The 22966-nt window shown below is 47.1% G+C and overlaps 1 protein-coding gene across 4 annotated transcripts in view; it reads left to right on the plus strand.

The window, feature by feature from the left end:
- The window catches only part of CRACR2A (calcium release activated channel regulator 2A), a 133395-nt gene that overhangs the window by 49736 nt on the left and 60693 nt on the right, over positions 1-22966 (plus strand). For 3 of the 4 annotated variants that reach the window (XM_033118555.1, XM_033118556.1, XM_033118557.1), the window contains exons 2-5: positions 7037-7287; positions 16299-16410; positions 17547-17730; positions 21309-21455. In XM_033118555.1, coding sequence (XP_032974446.1) covers positions 7072-7287; positions 16299-16410; positions 17547-17730; positions 21309-21455 — 659 coding nt within the window. In that variant the 5' untranslated portion in view covers positions 7037-7071. Of the gene's footprint in view, positions 1-6862; positions 6940-7036; positions 7288-16298; positions 16411-17546; positions 17731-21308; positions 21456-22966 lie in introns of all 4 variants that reach the window. The other variant, XM_033118554.1, reaches the window with a different exon arrangement.

Below are 22966 nucleotides of genomic sequence, written 5' to 3' on the forward strand. Positions count from 1 at the left end.
TTTTGCATATGGATAGTTATTGATTTCTAGAATTACACTTTTTAACCCATAAGCATAAATAAAAGAATTAAAAACATTTATGTAGATACGGAATTAGTACTCCCCATGAATAAAGTGCATCCTTATTTTTCCCTCACAAATTTGGGCAAAACAGTGCGCATTATACACGGCAAAATACGGTACTTTGAGATTCATCCATTTGTTGGTCGGATCAATAGTTCCTTCCTTTTAACTCCGAGTAGCATTCCATTGCTGTATGCCACAGTTTGTTTATCCATTCTCCTGTGGATGAACATTGGTGTTGTTTTGGCTACTACACCTAAACCTTCTATGAACATTCATGTAAAAGTCTTCGTACAGACATTTGCTTTGCTTCTCTTGGGTAAATATTTAACAGTGGGGTGGCTGGAGCATACGTAGAAGTTTGTTTGACTTTTTAAAGAAACTGCCAGATGTTTTCCAAAGGGGTTATACCATTGTGCATTCCCACCAGAAGTGTATGCGAGTGCCATCCCCTTGTTCCACATCCTCGCCACGACTTGGTATGGTCAGTCTTTTTCACTTTAGCAATTCCAGTAAGTGTGTAGTCCTATTTCATTATCGTTTCAATTGTATTGCCTTGTGACTAATGATGTTGAACATTTTCGTGTAATTATTTGATATCCTATATCTTATATGATCAAGTGCCTGTTCAAATGTTTTGCCCATTTTAGACATTGAGTTATTTTCTTATTAATGGGTTTTGAGAGTTCTTTATGTAATCTGGATCAAAATACTCTTATCAGATATGTGCTTGGCAAATATTTTTTCCCAGTAAGTGGCTTAAATGGTATCTTTCAAAGAATAGAAATTTTAAATTTTGATAAAGTCCAAATTATCAGGGTCACAAAGATGCTTTCTTCTTAAAGTTTCATAGTTTTAGATTTTACATTGAGGTCTATGATCTATTTTGAGTCAACTTTTGTATATGGCCTAAGGTACGAATTGAAATTCTTTTTGCAAATGGATATCCAATTATTCTAGAACCATTTGCTGAAAAGATTATCCTTTTTTTCCTGCTAGATTGCCTTTGCATCTTTGTCAAAAATAAATTATAGATACAGATCTATTTTTGGATTCTCTATTTTGTTCTATATATCTATTTTCCTGACTATGTTAATCCCACACTGTTTTGATTACTATAGATTTATAAGTCTTGAAATCAGATAGTGTTAGTCTTCCTATTTTGTTCTTCTTCTTCGACATTGTTTTGGCTATTCTGTATTTCCATGTGAATTTTAGATCAGCTTATCAAGTTCTACAAAAAAAGCCTGTTAGCCTTTTGACTGGGATTGAGATAAATCTATCTGTACATGAATTTAGAAAAAAATAATATCTTAATAGTACTGAGTCTTCTAATTCATGAATATACATATATCTCCATTTATTTCAGTCCTCTTTAATTTCTCGTGTCAATATTGTGTAGCTTTCAATGTACAGGTATTACACATTTTTGTCAGATATATCCCTAAGTATTTTTCATTTTTGATGCTGTTGTAAGTGATATTTTCATTTCATCTTCAACTTTTTGTTGCTGGTATACAGAAATACAATGAGTTTTTATGTAGAGAACTTGTATCTTTTAACCTTGTCAAAGTTACAGATTAGTTCTAATAGCTTTTTGTCAACTTCATCAGATTTTCTACATAGACAATAATGTCTGGGAATTAAGACAATTTACTTCTTTCTTTCCAATCTGGATGCTTTTCCCCCCTTGCTTCATTACACTGGCTAGAATCTCCAACACAATGTTGAATAGAAGTGGTCAGAGCAGACATTACTATCGTTTCCTTGATCATAGGGGAAAGCGTTTGGTTTTTCATGATTAAGAATGATTTAGCATTGGTTTTTTGGTAAATGCCCTTTTTCAGGTTGGGCAAATCTGGTTTTCTGAGAGTTTTCATCTGGAGTGAATTTGGATTTTGTCAAATGCTTTTTCTACATCTATTGAGATGATCATAAGGTTTGGCTTTTTACAGTTGTTAATATGGTGAATTACATTATAGATTTTCAAATGTTAAACCATTCTTGCATTCCTAGGATAAAATCTCACTTGGTCAAGATGTATTATTTGTTTTATATATGATGTTGGTTTCAATCTGTCAAAATATTCTAAAGACTTTTTGCATCTATGTTCATGAGGGATATTGGCCTGTATTTTTCTTTTCTTGTAACGTCTTTTCCAGTTTTGGTATCAGGGTAGTCCTGGCCTTATAGGATATGTTAGGAACTATTTCATCTTCTTCAATTTTCTGGAAGAGTTTGCGTAGAATTGGCTTTAGTTTTACTTTAAATATTTGCTAGAATTCATCAACGTAGCCATCTGGGCCTAGAGGTGCTTCGTAGAAAGATTTTTAACTGTCTGGTCGATTTTTAAAATAGGATGGTGTTATTCATATGATCTATTTCTTCTTGAGTGAGCTTTCATATTTAATGTTCTTCAAGGAATTTGTCCATTTCATCTAAATTGTCAAGTTTATTGGCATAAAGTTGTTCATAACATTCCCTTATTAGCCTGTCAATGTCTACAGAATTTGTTATGGTGTCCCCTCTCAAATTCCTGATATTGTATTTTGTGTCTTCTCTCTTTACTCATCTTCTTATAAAACTAGTTTTTAGTTTCTGAAATTGTCTCTGTTCTTTCTCTGTGTTGTTTTCTATTTCATTGATTTCTGCTCTGATCCTTATTATTTCTTTTCCTAATTTTGTGTTTAACTTGCTCTTCTTTTTCTAGTTTCTTAAGGTGGAAGCTGAGGTCATAGATTGGAGACCTTTCTTTTTTTCTAATATATGTGTTCAGTGCTATGTGTGTTTTTCCTGAGTACTACTTTAGCAATATCCAACAACATTTGATATATTGTGCTTTCATTTTCATTTAGTTCAAAGTAGTTTTTAATTTCTCTTTTCATTTCTTCTTTGACCCATGGGTTATTCAGAAGTCTCACTTCACAGTTTCCACATATTCGAGGATTTTCCAGTGGTCTTTCTGTTATTGGTTCTAATTAATTCCACTGGAGTCAGAGTATGTACTTTGTATTACTTGAATCCTTTTAAATTTATTGAGACTTGTTTCATGGACCAGAATATGGACTCTCTTGGTAAATATTTCGTGTGCACTTGAAAAAAAACAACATATTCAGCTGTTGTTGAGTGAAGTGCTCTGTAAATGTCAATTACATCAACATAGTTGACGGTGTTGTTCAAGTCTTGTGTATCCTTAACTGATTTCTGTCTACTTGTTTTATTAATTATTGGTGGAGTTCGAATATGATTGTGGATTTGTCTCCTTCTCCTTGCAGTTCAATCAATCAGTTTTTGCTTCATCATTTTAAAACTCAGTTATTAGATGCGTAAGTATTTAGGACTATATATCTTTTTGATGAATTGACTTCTTTATCAGTATGAAATTACTTTATCTTCATCAATATTCCTTTGTCTATAATCTACTTTGTCTGATATTAATATGTAGCTCTCTCTTGACTAGTGTTAATGTGGTATATATTTTTTGGACCTTTTACTTTTCGGAACGATTTGTGTGTGTCTTTATGTTTAAAATACATGTCTTATTGGCAGCATATAGTTGGGTTTCCTCAACTGAGGGAGTTTGCCAGGTTCTGCCTGGATTTCCCCCTCCTGTGCCATGACCTAAAAACTCTTTAGGCAATAATGGGGCTCATTTTATTGGTTTCCCAAACTCTCAAGAACAGGGTTTGGCCTTGGGTAAGGTGAGGGTGGCCACTACAGTGCAAAACTTAGAAAGTAATCACTCTCAGGTACACAGCTTCGAGAGTGGATTCCTCTTTAAATTTTTTACCTCCCTCTGAAGAAGACATCACTTATAGAGCTGTTCAAATACAGGGTTAGCACGTGAGAGTAAATACCTCTTTTGATTTTGCACTGTAGGAGCTTCACTCAGCCCACCCTAGTCTCAGCCCTGCCCTTCATTGCTTGATTCCCAGTGTCTTGAAAACCATTTAAAAATGTATTTTGTCTGGATTTTTTATTGTTTCAACTGTGAGGGAATCTAGTCTCTGTTAGACTAGAAACAGAAGTCTGGACTCATTCTTTGTGAGATTTTAAAAAATCCTGAATATAGAGCTACCCAACTGGATTACAAATATTTTCAGGCCTCCTACAAAGAATTTAGCAAAAGATTGCTTGTCCTTCATTCAGGAAACCATCAGTGAGCACCTGCTCTATGCCATATTCAAGGCTAGGAGGTGGGGTTAAAATCAAACAAGACAAGGTGCCTATCTACTATTGCTCATGGTTGCCTTCTTTAGGACCATTAGATTGGCTCCTTCATACCCTGCCTCACCTGTGACCTGGGCCAGGGAAGGCAGAGAGCCAGAGAAAGTCCGACCTAGAACTGAGAGATCATCTCTACTAATTGCCCTGCCCAGGGTGGTGCAGGGACTCATTAAGTCACACAGCTTGTCAGTAGTGCTTGATTGCTATGGAGTCTGTTTCGAAGGATATGGAGGAGGGAGTCAACCCAAAATGCCTTCCTTCATTGCCAGCCATCATGACTAAAATCCCACCATTAGAGACTTATTCATTAAGGGCAGGGACCATATTATGTTCATATTTACATTTCTCAGTGTTAGCTCAGAAGCTGCTACGTAATAATCAATATTGTATGCGAATGACTGAATGAGTGAATGAATGAATGAATGAGTGAATGAAATATAAATGTTAAAATGATGAGCATGCCTCTGGGAGGTGACTTAGGTTATTATCAGTTGGGGATGAGTAGACTGAAGAGCAAGCCCACAGCTGGGACCCACGAGAGGAAGGCAACGTGCTGTAGTAAGTACACGAGGTCTCTGACTCTGCTAGCCCTTGTTCCGAGTTACTTAACCTCTCCAAACTCAGAGTCCTCATATGTGTGACAGGAATCCTAATGCTACTTACCTTATGGGAGGATGCCAGGTTTCCAAAGAATGAAGTATGTTAGGGACCTGGCAAGAGAAAACCCTCAAGGAGTGACAGGTGTTATTAGCCTAGTGTCCTGGGAACAGCAGGTGGGAACGAGGTAGAGTCTACAAAACGGCAGAGACCTTGCAGAGAACAGGAAGACAGCAGGCTGTTCTCCTCATGCTGTGCATTTATAGGCGCTCAGACCTCACCACCGTCATTATCCCGAAGCCCAGCATTGCTCGTAGGTGTGCCAGGCAGTCCACGTAAACCAGGCAGACACTGCCCTGCTCTCTCGGCACTTCCATCCGAGGTGGCTCCCTCTGGGGAATGGGGAAGACAGAATAAAAATGTTCAATCTGTCTATGATCAGGCGACGGCCAGTTCACGCCGTGTAGGGATGAAGACAAAGACCATTCCCCAAGTGAGGAGCTGGTGAGAGGAGTCAGAGTGGGAGCTCCTTGTCCAGCCAGGTGCTGTGAGCGGGCGCGGCGTGCCCGCCTGTCCTCACGCTGTTACAGGAGCTCCTTCCTGGGGCTGGAGGCGCTCTGCCAGCCAGGGGCCCTCGGTTCCATACACATGTGGTAGGCGGGATGAAATAACGGATGACGTTGTCGTCATGGTGTAGCTGAGCCAGAGGCCCAGGCTGTAATAACAGTCAGAGAAACCCACCTGGTGGTTCAGTGATTTTCTACCTTTTCTCTGCACGTGGACACAAGAGATAGGATTTAGGGCTTCACTTTCTCCAGTTTCCAGGGCATCACAGTGCATGTCTATATGTTTAAATTCAAATGTTAGGGGGAGGGGGGAGGTAGATGAGAGTAAAGGGGATCAAATATATGGTGATGGAAGGAGAACTGACTGGGTGGTGAACACACAATGGGATTTATAGCTGATGTGATACAGAATTGTACACCTGAAAAAAAAATTCACATGTTATCATATATTTAAAATTTGGGCCTAGTCTACTTCCAAAAATTCTTCAGATAGAAAAATCCGAGGATATTGACAGTTTATTATATTAATCCAATTTTTCATTAATAACATTTTATTATTTTGATATGTCAGTCTTACAGACTGTCAGAGCTAGAAGGGGACTTAAAGACAAACAGGTCTAGTCTTCTCATTATACAGATGAGGAAACTGAGGCCCAGGCAGGTCACTTGTTCAAGGTCTCTTAGGCTGCAGTGGAGTCCAGACCAGAAGCCAGGTTCTGCATGCCTTCTCCCATGACATCACATTGCAGTGAACCTTCTGGAAAAACTCCTTGAGAACCTGATCAAAGCATATGACTTGTGATTCCGTGTCGGCTGAAGACAGCCTTGGGTGTCACCAAACCAGGCCCAGGAAATGCAGTCCAACAGGAAGTTCCTTGAGGATTGGATGCCCTTTCTAATTCATCCATCACGGCCCCTGCACAATCTGAGAAATGGGCTGAAAGCTCACCAAGAACTAGTTGATTGAGAGTGATTGGGAGAGTGCTTCTGAGTGGGGGGACTCCTCCTCCACTTTTGGCAATGCTGAGGAGTCAGGACAGCATGAGATTAATATCAAATACAAATTAGATGACCTTGCATTTAAATTTCAGTTTTTGTATCAACTTGCTGTGTGACCTTGGTCAAGTCACTCACCTTCTCTGAGCCTCAATAAAATGTAGATGATAATGTCTATTTCAGAGAGATGAGAGAAATAAATGACAAATTGTATATAGAGACCATGGCCTGGTGTCTGCTTACAAGTAAACACTCAATAAATGGTAGCTGGTCTATCAGGATCTCTTTTGTTGTTTGTTTAAATTGGGAGAAATTATTTTCAGGCTTCCTCTGCCCACTTCCTTTCAGTCTGAAAATGTCTGTTTTCTTTTCCCCCTTCTCTTTTCTCTTTGATGATTTGACTGATCTATTAGCGATCGTGGCACACTTTCCCTTGTCCTGAGCTTCTGCTAATTAGGAGGTGGTTGCTAAGAGATGCTGTGGCACACTGGTGAGTGGTTCTGTGCTTTCCTCTTGTCTCCTGTCAGTCTGTTTCAGGCTCACTCCATCCCCACCACACCGACCTTGCTCTCATCTTCCATTCTCAGGTTCTGAAAAGACTTGAAGAAACTGACAAACCTGGATGGCTACCCCTGACCAGAGCGTGGTCTCTAGAGCCCAGAAACCTGCGCAGGGACCGAAGGGGTGTGGGGCCCGCCTGGGTCCCCTAGACAACCTGGAGAGTAAGGAGACCCAGGAGCTGGTGCCGGCAGAGCTGGACATGCTGAGGAAGGCACAGGAATTCTTCCAGACCTGTGACGTGGAGGGCAAGGGCTTCATCGCCAGGCGGGATATGCAGGTACGAGGGGCGCCAGCTGGGCCTGCCCCCCTGGATGCCAAACGGCCTGGGTCCCCCTGTCTCAGGTTAGGACTTGCCCCATTGGAGGTGTGTCTTTAACAGAAAAGATGCCATCAAGTCTGCCCTGGAAGGAGGTGTCAGTCCAAACTCTAGTGGGAGCCAGATCTCCTGGGTCCCTTCTTTTTCTGGCCTTTACTTGCTATCATACTCGCGGGGTGCAGGGAGAATATGTATTTCCCTGCTCTGACTCAGAAACTCCCCAGGGTTGTGGAAAAGGGTGATAGTGACAGAAGGGTCTTAAGTGCGACATGGTGAAGAACCTCCTGAAACAAAGGCAGAAAAGCACTGATTTGTCACTTCACAGCAAAGCTCTGAGCTGTGCTGAGGTCCTCCCTGCAAGGTGCTGTGTGTGCCTGAGGGACAGGTACAGCGTCAGGTGCCCCAACCCAGGAGGAGGCATCTTATCTCTGTCACGCTCCAACCCACCCCCACCTCACCCTCTCGTAACCATTCCCAGAGAGAGACATTGCATGTCCTCAGTGCATGTCATTGCACGAGTGTGGGACTCAGCAAACTTTGTCTGTGAAGGGCCAGAGAATAAGTATTTTAGGCTGTATGGGCTACGAGGTCTCAATCACGACTACTTAATTCTGCGCTGTAGCGTGAGCAGCCATAGGCAATACGTAAATGAATGAGCATGGCTCTGTTCCAATAAAACTTTATTTATGGACACTGAAATTAGAATTTTATGTAATTTTCGTGTGTTACCAAATACTATTCTTCTTTTGATATTTCTTTCAACCATTTAAAAATGCGAAGGCCATTGTTAGCTCACTGGAACAGGCTTAGGTCTAACTTAGAGGCCAGGGCATGGTTTGCCCACCTCTGGTCTGGTGCCTTTCCACCATTAGTGTCAACAGGTTCTTCTCAGCGTCTCACGTACGTTTCTTGTGCTGAGTCATGATTTCACCCAGATTTTGAATAAATAACACGCAGCCTCTACTAGAGCTCTATGAAAACAACTCTTTCCCCCCCAATATTCTCACCACTCGCTCTGTCCAGAGCATTTTGAAGGGATACATAGCTGTTCTGTTAGGAGAAAGACCTACAACAGCCAGCTATTCTTTTTTTAAGTCTAGTTTTTCAGAATACACTAAAGGTGCGCAGTGAAATATAGACGTCACTGGTATCCGTCTCATCTCTGCTTGTACGTGTAAGGCGCGAGGTGTGGAGGCGAAGAATGAGCCTGCGAACTGGATGAAGAAAGTGTGGGCCTTCTGTCCCTGGCCCCACGGGCTTCCCCAGAGCCCTTCCACCACCGAGCAGTTGCATGAATTGAGGGGAAGACCTGGGAAACAGAGCCCGCTAAGCCCACCGGTGAGCTCAGGCCATGTCGGTTTTCAGTGATTGACCCGCCAATAAATTTCGGTCACTGAATTCATTGCCAAAGTCGCACTTCACATGGAAGGAAGGCCAGATTCAGTGTGTTTTGAGAAACCATCGACAGATCCCTGTCTGTGAACTTCGTAATTGCCACGCGCAGGTCGGTGGTAGTGGTGGTTGGTGGTGGTAGTTTCAATGGCATCCTGAACGTTTGCTTATCCCCTTGAAAGAAAGAAAAGGGAATTCACATTTGTTGAGGGTCAGCCTGTATCACGTGCACGGTGCACCTCGCTGTAGATCCCCGTTCACCTTCACTGAAGCCCACGTGGCGGGAGGGACAGGCATGGGAACCTAAACTGTCCGGTGTACATTGTTAAAGAAATCATTATTTGACTTGGTATGAAGTCAGAAACATCAAGTCCCAGAAGGACCAGCTCAGCTCATCCCTCCCCGGTTTTCCTCCCTCAGCCGTCACACCTGACTCAGGTAGGAGGAAAGAGGATGGACATCCTGAGTTTTCTGAAGTTTCTGTACCTATGGACAATGCAGCATTTGAAATTTTCCATTCTTCAGATGAGAAAGTGCTATCAAGAAAGGGGACAAAACACATCATTTAAGCGCCATCTCTCTGCTGCTTTCAGTGGTCATATCTGGAGAAAGATGGGCTGGAAAGACATGAGTGAAGGACAGTCAGTCTGGGCTTTCTGTGGAAAGCCCACGTGCCCCTTGGTTCTCCGGGGCAGAACCTACAGACATCTGCCTGCTGTCCATCACTCCCACTTTCAGCTCCTTTGTGGGGTGGTCACCCTCCTTTGGTTGGTGGCCAGCTCTTTGGACCTAGCCATCACCACCTTTCTCACCATCAGCTCCCAGCACAGCCTCACAGGAACTGGAAGGAGAAGAGTTTAATATATTCACACACACACACAAGTTCATCCACCAGGAAAGGCCCTTTAAAGCAGAGAATGTCTCTTAAGGAAGGAGAGGCTATGGGTCAGGTGGCATGGAGAACCAAGCGCGGGTAGAGAAGCCGAGTTGGGACAAAACCACAGAGCTTGCTGTTGTTTTGAAAAAGGAAGGGGAGGGTTAAGCTCCGCCCTCAGTGCTCTTGTTCTTCCTCCTGATCAACAAAAGTCCATTTGCAGAGGGTGAGATGGACTTCATAGTCTCGTGAGAGGTGGGGGAGACTGCCACTGTGGCCCGAGCCCCAGCAGGAGGCAGTCAGCCCCCCCCACCATGGAGCAGGGAGCACGAAAGGGAAGGAGCAGGGGCCCGGAGAAGACTTGGAGGTCCCTGGAGGAACCTCAGGTGGGCTGCACTGAGGGCAGGGGTGAAAGCTGCCCTGTGCTCCGGCTCCATGTGCAGACATTCTGCTACAGGGACGGCAGATGGTGACCTCTGACCGTGTGAACAGACTTGAGGCAGCAGTTTGTGAGCCCTCAGCCCCACCATGGCCCCCAAGAGCTCACTCCCTCCTCCACAAGGAGCCTCTTTGCTTCCATGGGTCACTCCAGGCAGAACTGGGGTGCGGGTTGCTTTGCAGGGTGGGGTCTGGTACAGTCCCCTAGAGAAGCAGAGTCATGGGGCTGAGGGTCCCTGAGGGAGAGTTAGTCCTGCCTCAGGGGGACAGAGGGACGTGAGAGGGCCAGGCTGGAGAGGGCACAAAGGGACTCCTGCAGCTGGGGGAGGGGTGGGGGACAGGATGGGCAGGAGTTCTCTCTGAAGAATCCAGAGCCTCAAAAACCCTATTTACCTGATATTTTGGAGGAGTGGTACCCACCTCCCAACACTGCCTAGAATTCCTAGTTTAGCCAAACTGTTAAGAATCATCTGGGAGTTGGCAAAACAACCAGATCTGCCCATTACCTGTTTTTGCAAGTAAAGTTTAATTGGAACACAGTGTATTCATTCATGTACATATCGTCCAAAGACAGGGCTGAGTAGTTGTGACAAAGACTGAAGGGCTTGAAAAGCCTAAAAATGTGTCCTCTCTGATCCTTTACAAAAAAGTTAGCGGACTCCTATTTAGGTTAGCAAGAAGATTTAAAGATGTATGAGGGAAATTTACCTGTGTTTTAATCCTGAATCAGCAACTTGACTAGCGATGTGTTTGTGTAAGTGTCTCCAGCCTCCAGGCCATAGTTTCTAACCTGTGAATTATTTATAGTGCCTTCCAGGATTAGGAGAGAATAAATGAGCACTTAGCCCTGAGACCAGGCCCTGAAAATCCCCTCATACATGCACTTGTGGGACGGGAGATTGGTGGGGGTTGGGGGGACTTGTACCCTGTGTCTTAACCCAATCCCTAGTGTCCTCCACATTGTGGTGTTTTTTTAAATTGTGGTAAAATATACTTACCCCGTTTCCTCGAAAATAAGATCTAGCTGGACAATCAGCTCTAATGCGTCTTTTGGAGCAAACATTAATATAAGACCTGGTATTATATTATATTATATTTTACTGGATCTTATAGTAAAATAAGACTGGGTATTATATTATATTATATTATATTATATTATATTATGTTATGTTATATTATACCAGATCTTATAGTAAAATAAGACTGGGTCTTATAGTAATGTTTGCTCCAAAAGACGCATTAGAGCTGATTGTCTGACTAGGTCATATCTTCGGGGAAACATGGTAACATAAAATTTACCATCTTAACCATTTTTAAGTGTGTAGTTCACTGGTACTCAGTACATTCACTTTGTTGTGCAGCCATCACCACCATCCATTTCCAGTACTCTTCATCTCGCAAAATAGAAACTCTGTCCCCATTAAACACTACTCCCCATTCCCACCTCCTCCTCGTTCCTGGTAACCACCATTCTACTTCCTGTCTATGAATTTGACTACTCTAAATAGCTCATATAAGTGGGATCATACAGCATTTGTCTTTTTGTGACTGGCTTGGTTCACTTAGCATAATCTCAGTGTTCATCCACGTTGTAGCATATGTTGGAACTTCCTTCCTTTTTAAGGCTGAATAGTATTCCCCTGTGCGTACATACCACATTTTGTTTATCCGTTTACCAGCTGATGGACCCTTGGGTTGCTTCACACCTTTGAGTGTGACTAATACTGCTATGAACATGAGTGTATAAATATTCTTCAAATCCCTGCTTTCAATTCTTTTGGGTATATACCCAGAAGTGGCATTACTGGATCATGTGTTAATTCTGTTTAATTTTTGAGGGACTGCCATGCTGTTTTCCACAGTGGCTGTACCATCATACTGTGATTTTAAGTGCAAGGATCTGCCCTTCATCAGAGATAGAGAAAGGCCATTTCTGCTGAAGACGGCTCCTTCCACTCGTTTCCAGCTGCTACTCTTCTTGTTTGTGTCCAGTCTACATGAGTCTACATGACTTTGCCTCTTAGAGGACATTTGCCAATGTCTGCAGATATTTTTGATTGAAACTACTGGCGAAGGAGGTGCTACTAGCATCTGCTAGGTAATGCCCAGGGAGGTGGCTAAATATCCTGTAATGCACAGGGCAGCTCCTTCCCCACTTCCCTCTCCAGCAAAGAATTATCCATTTCAAGATGTCAATAGTACAGAGGTTAAGAAGCCCTAGTTTACACCAAGGAATCGGCCCAAACCACACAAATCAAAGCAGGGAGAAGAAAAAAGGTAGCTCCTGCCTCCTGGACCTCACACCCTCACCTTGAAGATATTTGGTTCTGGAAACTGAGCTACACCACAGGGAAGAGAGTGGTCGGTGCTGGCACAGAGCTCTAAACAGGAAAGGAGGCAAATTTGAATTCTGACCATAAAGGTGGCTCTGTTCTAGTTTTCTCTATTAGAAGTGTTCTCTTAGACCTGTTCAAAGCTGTGTAAACATTCACTTTAATCTGCATGAGACATGTTGCTGGTCTGGTTACCTGGAAGGTAGAGGGGTCTGGCTGGAGAGCAACAAATACAGCATTTTTCCATGGCTCTTGAGCCTAAACCCTCAGTACTGCTGCTGCAGGACTGCACTCTGGTCCAGGTCCTGGAAAATCCCATTTATAAGACCTTGCCCGGCAACCAACAGCAGTGCTGGTCAGGAGTCTAGACCAGTGTTCTGTAAATAGGAGTTTAGCATCGCCGGCGATCACTTTTTTTTAAAAAAGATTTTATTGGGGAAGGGGAACAGGACTTTATTGGGGAACAGTGTGTACTTCCAGGATTTTTTCCAAGTCAAGTTGTTGTCCTTTCAATTGTAGTTTTGTGGAGGGCGCAGCTCAGCTCCAGGTCAAGTTGCCATTGCTAGTTGCAGGGGGCGCAGCCCACCATCCTTTGCGAGAGTCGAACCAGCAACCTTGTGGTTGAGAGCCCGCAGGACTCGAGGAGTTGAACTGGCAACCTTGTGGTTGAGAGCCCACTGGCCCATGTGGGAATCGAACCGGCAGCCTTCGAAGTTAGGAGCAGGGAGCTCCAACTGCCTGAGCCACTGGGTTGGCCCCCTCTGTGAACACTCTTAGTCACTCATTTACTTATTCAGTCAATCAACAGATATCTAAATTCTCCATGTTTGTCAGCATTGAGCTAAGTCTTGGGGACACAATAGTGAGGAAAAATGAATGAATGGGATTCCTGTTCTCAGAGCTACCAGTCCACTGAAAGGAGCAGACATTCATCAAGGAACCGCTCCTACACTATGTAAAATACAAACTGAGGTGAGACTTATACATGAGAGAATGTGTTTTGGGGAGCCTGTATAACCTGGTGGTCGCAGAGGCTCACTGAAGAAGCGATGCCAGAGCTGAGAGTACAGCAGAAAAATCAGAGTTTACTTGAAGGCGGGGAGGGAGGCCCGTGTTTCAAGGAGCCCTGGAATTCTAAAGAGCTGGCTGGGCTGTGGGCTGTGTGAACAGGGCGAGCTGACTTCCTCCCATGTCTTCTCTCCCCTGCCTGCCCTTCCAGATGGAAGTGGAAGTGAAACAGGGTCTGTAAGTGCGACAGGATCTCTGGAAGGCTAGTAAAGTGGTGGTGCCGGCCAGGTAGACTTCAGGTGGCGGTGGGCAGCTGTGAGTGGTAATGCAGAGGGAGTTACAGAACGTGTGCATCAAGGACCGTTGGACCGCGTGGGAACGTGGGAGCCCTGAGTGGGAAATGGGTTCTTCATCCAGCTCTGGTCTCTGCTGTGACTTTCGTAGGCAACTCTCAGAACCTCGCAGGTTATTTGCACAGTGGAATGAATAATTTTGTCTGTACACAGCACTAGGTACCCAGGGGACAAGACCAGAATAAGTTGGTTTTACGCGGCTCTGCAAGCCCTGAGAGGAAAGATAAATAAGAGGTAATTATAGTTCTTAAGACTAAAGGATTTTCCAAGTAGGGCCAATAAAGACGGGTTAAAGAATGTGGCATGGGGCAGCTTGCAGAGAAGCTGAAGAAGCACCTGGTGCTAAGAAGCACCCAGGACGGGAAGAGTAAGAATTACGTGGAGGATGTAATACTGCTTTCCCCATCCTCACTGACAACAGAAAGAGGGAACCAGGTCTGAGATGTAGACGAGAAGGACCGGGATTAGGTAACGGGAAGGATTTGTGATCGGAGGTGTTGTTAGATTCAGGAATGGGTGCCTAAGGTAGATTATCACGTAGCTCTTCCTGCTTCACACTAACAAGCGACAAGCTACCACGTGGGGGCTGGTTTGGGCGAAAGGCAAGTTGAGGGTCCCACTGACCTCGGCCCTTCCCTCCCAGCCCATCTCTAGCCCCAGCACCGGTGACACATGGCATTTCAGATGAGGTCCAGCAAGCCCAGGCTGAGGGGAGGGATGGGAGAAGGCTGTTTCCAAGGAAAGGACTGGAATCTGGATAGGACAGGAGCTGGAGTTCTCACCCCACCTTCAGGGTGAGGCCTTTTGTTTCAGTGGAGCTAATAAACTTCCTGCTTGCAAAACTGACTCCCTCCTCGCTCCCTGTTCTTACTGTGGCTTTTGAGACAGCTCCTTTATGGGTTGTTGGCCAGCCAGAGATTCTGCTGTCTGCTAAGCAGTGTACTTCTAGAATTTTGCACACACTCTCACTCCCCTTTCTTAAAAAACAAAAAGCAAAACAAAAAAACCTCATTCGTATTTAATTCAATTCTTCTAAATAGCTTCCACATCATTCTGTCTCCCCACTTTGTGATGCATCACAGTCTCCCTCATGGATGTACCTGCCAAATTAAACTTCATGGCGTATCAGCTAGCAGATTGCCACAGGATCAAGCCAAGGGTTCTTGCACGTTGTGTTACAGGCTTTCACACCTGCAGGCTCTTTTTTGTTCAGATGGGTGCATACCTTCCTTCCTGCAGCCCTGTGTTCATTGTCTTCAGCTGTCAGTTCACACAGGCAGTTTTGTGCGGTTGTCTCTTGGATAACTGGGAGGAGAGGGAGGGTGGGCTGGGATATATAATGAACTCCTTGGGGAGTCCTCGTTTGGAGACTTAGATTATTAGGGTATAAAAGGACACTTGCTTCAACTATGCACGTTGGCCTTGGCCCGGGGCCACTGCGCCTCAGGCAGAAGCCAGAGGGCAGCCTGGCACTCAGCCCGTTGCTCCTCATCCCAGCCATTGGTCCCTGCCTTTCCATCATTGTGTGGTCCCAGTGAACTCAGGACTCAGGTCCAGTGTTTATTTGTGACCTCTCACACCATCTTGGCTAGTTGCCCCTCTAAAACACAGATACTCTCAGGGGATCGATACCTTAAGCCAGTGGCAGTTAACATCTTATCCAGGAATTAGTTGAGAGCCAGAAGGGAGCAGGAGTGGGGCACAGCCTGGTGCCATGGGTGCAGGTCACTCAGAGGGAAGAAGGGGGCTTATCCAGCACCCCCTCAGAGCTGAAGGACCAATATGTGAGTCCAAACGCGGTGCTGGGGCCCTGGGACAGGAGTGGCCTCCATTAGGGAAGGCTCTGAATGTAACTCACACCTGCATCTCAACAGGGGAGGGAGCAGGGCAGAGGAAAGGGGGCTTGGGCAGAGCAGGAAAAACTGGGCACAAAACCTGGCTCTGCCACTCATTCCCCGAGTGGCCTTGGGGGGTCAGTGGCCCCCTCCCTCCCCTCTCCCTCCCTCCCCTCTCCCTCTATGTCTCTCGCTGCCAGGCCCTGTGCTATATTCTTTACACTCGTTATCTCATTGAACTTGACAGCACCATGCTGTGTACATACCATCCTACAATTGAGTCCTGGACAGTCTCAGTCCTTTACAGGTGTGAACTCTGGAGTCAGACCTGGATTTGACTCCTGGCAATGTCATTTACTGGCTGGGCAACCTTGAGACAGGTGATAGAACTTCACAGTTCTCTGGAAAATGGGGATAATAATGCCCACCTCAAAGGATTGTCTTAAGAATTAAAAGCAAATATATATGCTTGTAAATGATATATAAATATATTGATAAATATATACATGTTCACTTACTTATAACTCACTTAGCAAATTGCCTAGCACATTGGTCGTCGCCCCATAAATGGACGTTCGAATACTCAGAGGGGAAGGATGGGAACGCCGGCTTCCGCAGCAGGCTGCTGTCTTGTGTAGGACGGGCATCTCTAGACTGCTGCTGGCGAGAGGCTCTGCAGCCCCAGGCAGCCCTCCATGGTCAGCGCGGGGTGAACCACTGTGGTCTGGCTTGTTTTCAGAGGCTCCACGCGGAGTTGCCACTCAGCCTGGAGGAACTGGAAGATGTGTTTGATGCCCTGGACGCGGATGGCAACGGCTATCTGACCCCAGAGGAGTTCACCACTGGTTTTAGTAAGTTCTGTTGGGTGCTGGGGCCTCAGGGTGTGGGTCCACCCTAAAGTACAGCCGTGCCCCACCAGATGTCGGGGTCCTTGGAGCACAAGCTTTCCTGCCTTCCTGAAGTTTCCGGGCTCTGGATTTGGGGGTGGGGGGGTCTTTTTTCACATGTCCTCCTTGGCTGCGCACACCACTGTTACTCATCGCTCACCACACCATCACTGCCAACTCCCCTGCCACCCAGGAATGCCGAGGGGCGTGCAGGGGAGCTCTGGCAGAAGGCCTGGCACAAAATGGGGAGCTGACATAGATTTCCAGCCTCTCCTTTCTGCCTCAATACTAGTGGATGACAGAGTGGGATGACTCCAACCCGAGTCTGGCTGAGTCTTTCAAGGTGAGGGGTGCCAGCTTCAGATAAATTTCTAGAAGGTTTGAATAGACCCGTCATCCTCAAGATAACTAGGAGGAAAGAGAACTGAGATCCGTGAACAAGACAAAGAAACTAGATATGCCATCAAACCATATTGATCTAATATGGATTAGAGCAAATACTGGTCAGATATATCAACAGGTAAGTTTCACCACTCATATAGCTCATACAAGGTGCTGTTCACTTTACTTAGAAGTATCTGATGCCCTTCCTGACCTTGATGAGTTTGAAGTGGCATGAGCTTATAAATGACAGATTGCTGTGTTGCCAGGCAGTCTGCGTATGGAAAAGTGCACCCGAACCGCTGAGTAACTTGTGAATGTGAAGTAGAGCGATGGTGGAGTCAGGATGCTGAGATGGTAGCAGCATGGAGCATAGGCAGGCAGCTGCGGGAGTGCAGGGGAGGGAAGGTCTGGTTGTGTAGAGAAGAAATCAATGAAGAGATGAGTTCTGAGCCAGACTTTAAAGAATCAAGAACCATCCAGGTGCCACAGTACCTGCCATGCCTCCTGCCTTTCCCAGGTTCTAGCATCTCTGGCAGTATCTCTTGGAAGTAGGAAAGACACAAAATCCAGAACATGGTATCCAAGGATCTGTGCTGTAGGGGGTTTCCCCTTTTCTTCTCTCAGATGAACCCCAAATGATTCACAGCAAGTGAGAAAGCGAAGGTCTTCCTGGGTGAATATTGCCTAGTTCATATTCTTGTGCCATGCATCCCCAGGTCACTTCTTCTTCAGCCAGAATGAGCCAAGTGAGGAAGATGCAGGTGAACAGATGTCCCAGCTCCAGGAAGAGAAGGTGTACCAGTCCAGAGGGGAAGAGGACCTGGGCGACTTGGACGAAGATGAGGAAGCCCAGTTCCAGATGCTGATGGACAGACTTGGAGCCCAGAAGGTTCTGGAAGAGTAAGTGATCACAGGGATTGGGGGGTGGAGCCCAGCCTAGCCGCAGCCTCTTTATCTGGTCCATTCGACCATTGGCGTGTGTTAAGCCCCAAGCTCCGAGCTGCCAGCTGCAGGTCTTGGTCCACACAGCCTGTCCTTTGCAATGATCTGTCTGCGTGTCACGGTCCTGGGTGGTCTCAGCCTTGGACGTGTTTCTGCGTGGGCATGACCCTCTGCCTGTCTCTCCCACTCTCCTCACTTACGTGATCAGCACAGTCCCTGGCTCAGCGAGGCGTGCTCACACATCAGGGGGCGGTGCCTGACGGTTTTCAGTGAGATTCGCCTCAGGCCTCACCATCCTCTCGCCAGCATTGCCACCTCCCTTGGAGCCAACCCAGGGTCTCTGGGGTTGCAGTGCGTCCCAGCCACCCCACCCGTGGCAGGCTCCCGCAAAGACTCTCTACGTGGAAGTGTTCATACATTGTATCCCTGAACTAAACCAAACCCGTCAGGAAGCCGAGGCAGGAAACTAACCAGTTTTTACCAGCTACTGGGATAATCTGAATATTTCAGATAGTTGGAACTTCAAACGAAACAATACCCCAATTTTCTTTTCTTTTTTTCCAAAATGTATTTTGGAATAAAGAGACATGTGGATCTAAGCCCTGACATGTAAAACAAAATGAAATGATATAAAATAAAATAAGAAAAAGTAACATAAAGTAAAACAAAACAAAAGTAAAATAAAATTAAATTTAACTAAACTAAAATCGTGATGGTATAGATGATGAAAACCAGACAGGGACTTGAAAAACGTGGAATGCGTTCTGCCCCCTTTTCCCATTTCGGGGTCTCTAGATGTTGGGTGCTTCATGAGGGGTGGGAATGGCCACAGGATTGCAACTGGTGTGTCCTGAGCTTGGGAAGAGGAGACCCTGTACTGGAAGGTGACAAAGAGGAAGAACAGAGAAGGGGCCTGCACACAGCCCACTGGCCGCAGAAAGTGTCTGCTGCTCTGTGAAGTTTTCAGCAAATGTAGGCTGTGCAAATGATTTGCAGACTGTGTCAGGGTTGAGAAAGTCTGGCAAGAGCTTTTGCCAGGTAAGGAAGGGACAGGCAGAGGCCTAGGAGAGAGCCCTGTGGGAGGCTTCGCACAGGAAGTGGAATGACAATGGCAGCAGCAGGAGCTCTGCTGCAGGCCCAGATCTGCCAAGCTGGAGTGGGGCCCGTGGCTGTGGTGGGGCTGCAGCTCCATGGGAAGCTCATTAGGCAGACACCAGCCTCTCCAAGGACAAGAGGCCAGAGCACAGACCACCGCCGGTGACCGGTGACCCTATGAGGCCTCCTCCTGGGGGAGGGGGAAAGAGAGGGCGACGTGGGCGAGCCCAGGGACTGGAGTAAAGAGAGGCGCCTTCAGCCCACCCATCACGGCCAGGATGGCCACCCTCCTGGCGGGGCTGTCAAATCACGAGAGTTCACCAGCTGCTACTCTGAGGACCTATGTGACAGGCCTGTGCAGAGCTGAGTCAGTCTGAGGTATCCTGGAGAACACAAGGCTCTGGGGAGGCTTTCAAGAGTAGTCTACAAAATTTGATACACAGAAAATGGTGAGCAGCCATTTCCATCCACGTTGAAGTTGAACAAGAAGGAAGTGGGTGAAGTTCCAGCATGAGGAATGGTCACGACCGTGGGACGCCAGAGAAGCAGATCGAGGAGGCTGTGACCACTTGACTGTCCTGGAGGACGGGTGTGGACAGATGGGCCTCGCAGAACCCACGCTAGCCCTGCACCCGTGTCCTTCCAGGAGGAGTACCCCAGGTGGAGACTGGACACCTGGACTCCCGACTCTTTTTGGTGGTCGGATTGACTGGGTGATTTTGCAGCGTATGGGCCTGGCTTATTTTTCATCAAGCATTGAGAGACTTGTCCCTTCTCCGGAAACATGGGGGGAGGTGATGTGGCCATGACTAGTGGCTCAAAGAGCTTTGGAGAAGGTCAAGTGGGTCTGCACCCCACCGGGACACTAGCTGATGGGGGCGGCTCTGCCAGGCTACATGAGGAATTTGGCAGACGCGCACGGACACACCTAGCAAGACTAGCAAGATGGATCTTGGTTTTTACAACGCACTTACCTCATCAGGGGAGCAACGTGCCACAGTGACCGGCCATCGTGGCATCTCCCTGCCGCCTTTCATCTCTGAACCTGTTGTGCCATCTCTATGGTGCCTATATGCCAAAGTGGACAACCACAACAGTTCTGTGCGGGGAAAACAAACTCATTGTGGGAAACGGGGACACGCCTGACCTCCCCTCTCGTCTCCCAGCTTCCTTCATATCATCCAGTTTAGCGCTGGGTTCTCAACAGATAAGAAATACTGCCATGTGGATGGGTGGTCTAGATGAGCCGGTGGGTGTTTGGATGGGGTGGACCCAGGGACGGAGGGAGGGAGGGATGAGACGGATGAGGAGGTGAGTAACCAGAGGTAGGTTTATTTCTCAGAGAGCGCCGTCTGTGCCCCGGCTCATTGCTAACAGGGCATAATCACATATCACTCCTGAGGAACGTTTCTCAAATATAGTGCGGGTTACACCAGCACAGAGGATTTCATTCTTTATCCTGAGGGTTTCTGGTTTTAGAATTTAATGGTGTGTAAATCAGATTGCTCTCTGGCTCAGTGAGATCGTTGCCTGAAGATCATTGAATTTCTCCAGAGAGGACAGCAGGGTCCAAGGTGTGTGCCACCTCCCATTTCTCCCTGCTGGTCAGCATGAGCCTCGGTGTCTCTGTGGCCGTGCGTGCACACTCGTGCCCACTGTGCCTGGATGTCCCTGTGTCTTTGTCTCTCTGTAGCCGTGCGTGCACACACGTGCCCACTGTGCCTGGAGTCCCCTGTGTCCATATCTCTGCCTGCTCCACCCCTCCTGACATTCTGTTTGTCTTTCCGTGTGTGCACACACATCTTTCAGACTTGCTCCTTCCCTTCCTTTCACCTGCCAGTCATTCCCGGTGCCACCAGGGCCCAGTGGGGTGCTGCATGTTCTCTTCCATTCCCCGCAGTGACAGTTGCTCTTTGCCATCCATCAGATGGCACATCTTTGCCTCTCAGCTGTGAGGACTGTCCTTCCTAGGGTGACACACTCTTGTAGCTCCAGCATTTGTCCTCACATGCACCAGGCTCCCACCCTGCTCTCTGCGTCCGGGCATCTGGGGTGTGCCCAGCACCCCCAGCCCATCAGAGAGATGGGACAGTAGAAGCGGTCGGCGAGGCGGAGAAGCAGGCCCCCACAGGAGCCCGACAGCCCCGAGTTTGCCTCCTGGCCCCATCGTTTCCCAGCTGAGTGGCCTGAGGCAGCTCACTTCACCTCTCAGCATCTGCTTCCTCATCTGTAAACGGGTGACGGCAGCACCTGCCTCGCAGGTTACCGGGAGGATAAAATGAGCTGATATGCACACAGCAAGCATGCGGGAAATGTTAGCTGCTCTCGTTGTCATAATGATGGCACCGTTGTTTCCAGCAGTCAGTTTCACATCTGGGAACCTGCGCTGCTGTAAAGCCTCGTTGCCACACTCCCACGTGTATGTCCCTTTCCTCTTGCAGTGAAAGCGATGTCAAGCAACTCTGGCTGCAGCTGAAGAAGGACGAACCTCACTTACTGTCCAACTTCGAGGATTTTCTGACCAGAATCTTCTCGCAGCTCCAAGAAGCCCACGAGGAGAAGAACGAACTGGAGTGCGCCCTGAAAAAGTGGGTACCCTCAGCTGCTCTCTGTACATATGTGCGAAGAACAGGAACACAAAGTGCTCTTTTTCTTGTACTCTGTGACACCTCATCACTGTCTGCCAGAGCCGGGGCCAGCCCTATAGCTGTCACTTTATGTCTGTCTGTCTGTCTATCAATGTATCTATCTATCTAACATCTGCCTATCTCTCTCTCTCTCTCTCTCTCCCCCTCTCTCTCTCTCTCTCTCTCTCTCTCTCTCTCTATGTGTAAGCCCTTGCTCACATGTATTAGGTCCTCACCATACGCTAGGCACTATTCTAAATACTTTATATACACTAGCTCATATGGACTATTTATTATTATCAGCATTTATAGATGAGGAAACTGAGGGACTGAAAGGCTAAGTACCACGTTCCAGAACACACAGCTTGTAAGTGGCAGAGCCAGGATTCGCACACAGAGATAGCCTGGCACCCCAGACGAGTTGAACACCACTCTGCCTGCCTCTGGACAGGAAGACCCCCGCATAACGGACCTTCCCCCAACCCTGGACTGGCCCTCAGTCCACTGAACTTCCCCCTCCTGACCACTCCGTCCCATCAGGGGGTCACCTCTCTCCTCTGCCCGCTTTGTGCCCAGGACCTCTCCAGATAAGTAGTGATTTCTAGGAGTCCTGCTTTGCCCGGAGGAGGCAGGACCAGGCCAAGCGAACAGCAACACCTGACGAGGTTGCCCAGGAATCGAATGGGAGTAAGCCAGGCACCCGAGGGCACAGATCCCGGGGCGGGGCGGCCTGGTGACGCCCACCTGCCTGTGGGAACAAGTGGGCCGCTGCGGTGCTGTGCTCGTCCACACACGGTATACATCGAAGGTACATTACAGCAACCAGCTCGTGGGCTGGGCAACACGGGGTAACTCACTCGTCACCCTGAAGGTGCAGCCAAAATGCAGGGCCGGAAGCGTGCGCTGCCCCCGCCGTGCACGGTCGCCCCCACCCAGAGACGCGCTCGTATTCCCCTGGAATCCCCAACAATTCCCCCGCGCCGCTCCGCCCTCCGTGCGGAAGCTTCCAGCAAAGCTTCCTCGTGCCCAGCTCTGCCTCCTGGGGGCAGTGTTCGCAGTCTGTGTGGACACGGCCTGAGGGAAGCCCGCAAGCCCCTAATTTACAGCAAAAAGCGGTCGCCATGCGTCTTGCTGTATAGATCAGCTCTCCGCGCTTTACCCCGAGCTCCTTTGCATTTGTGCCTCCCCCACGTTAACTCTAAAAATAACTTGTTGAGGTCCAGTGGGTATACCCAGCTCTGGAAAAGAGGATCTTTAGGACCCTGAGTTAGGAGCAAGTTGTGGCCAAATAGTGCTGGAGGGAACACGTTTTGGTTACAGGAATGTTATGAGCATTTTGGGGAAAGGCCCCAAGGCTTGGAGACGGGAGGTGTTGAGGGTGCACTTCTATATAGTCTTTAGCTGATTGAGCCGTGAGCCAGACAGATCCGAATTTGAATGTTGGCTCTGCCACCTACTACCTGCTAGCTGTG

This window comes from Rhinolophus ferrumequinum, chromosome 10 (genome assembly GCF_004115265.2).
Source record: "Rhinolophus ferrumequinum isolate MPI-CBG mRhiFer1 chromosome 10, mRhiFer1_v1.p, whole genome shotgun sequence".
NCBI classification, from domain to species: domain Eukaryota; kingdom Metazoa; phylum Chordata; class Mammalia; order Chiroptera; family Rhinolophidae; genus Rhinolophus; species Rhinolophus ferrumequinum.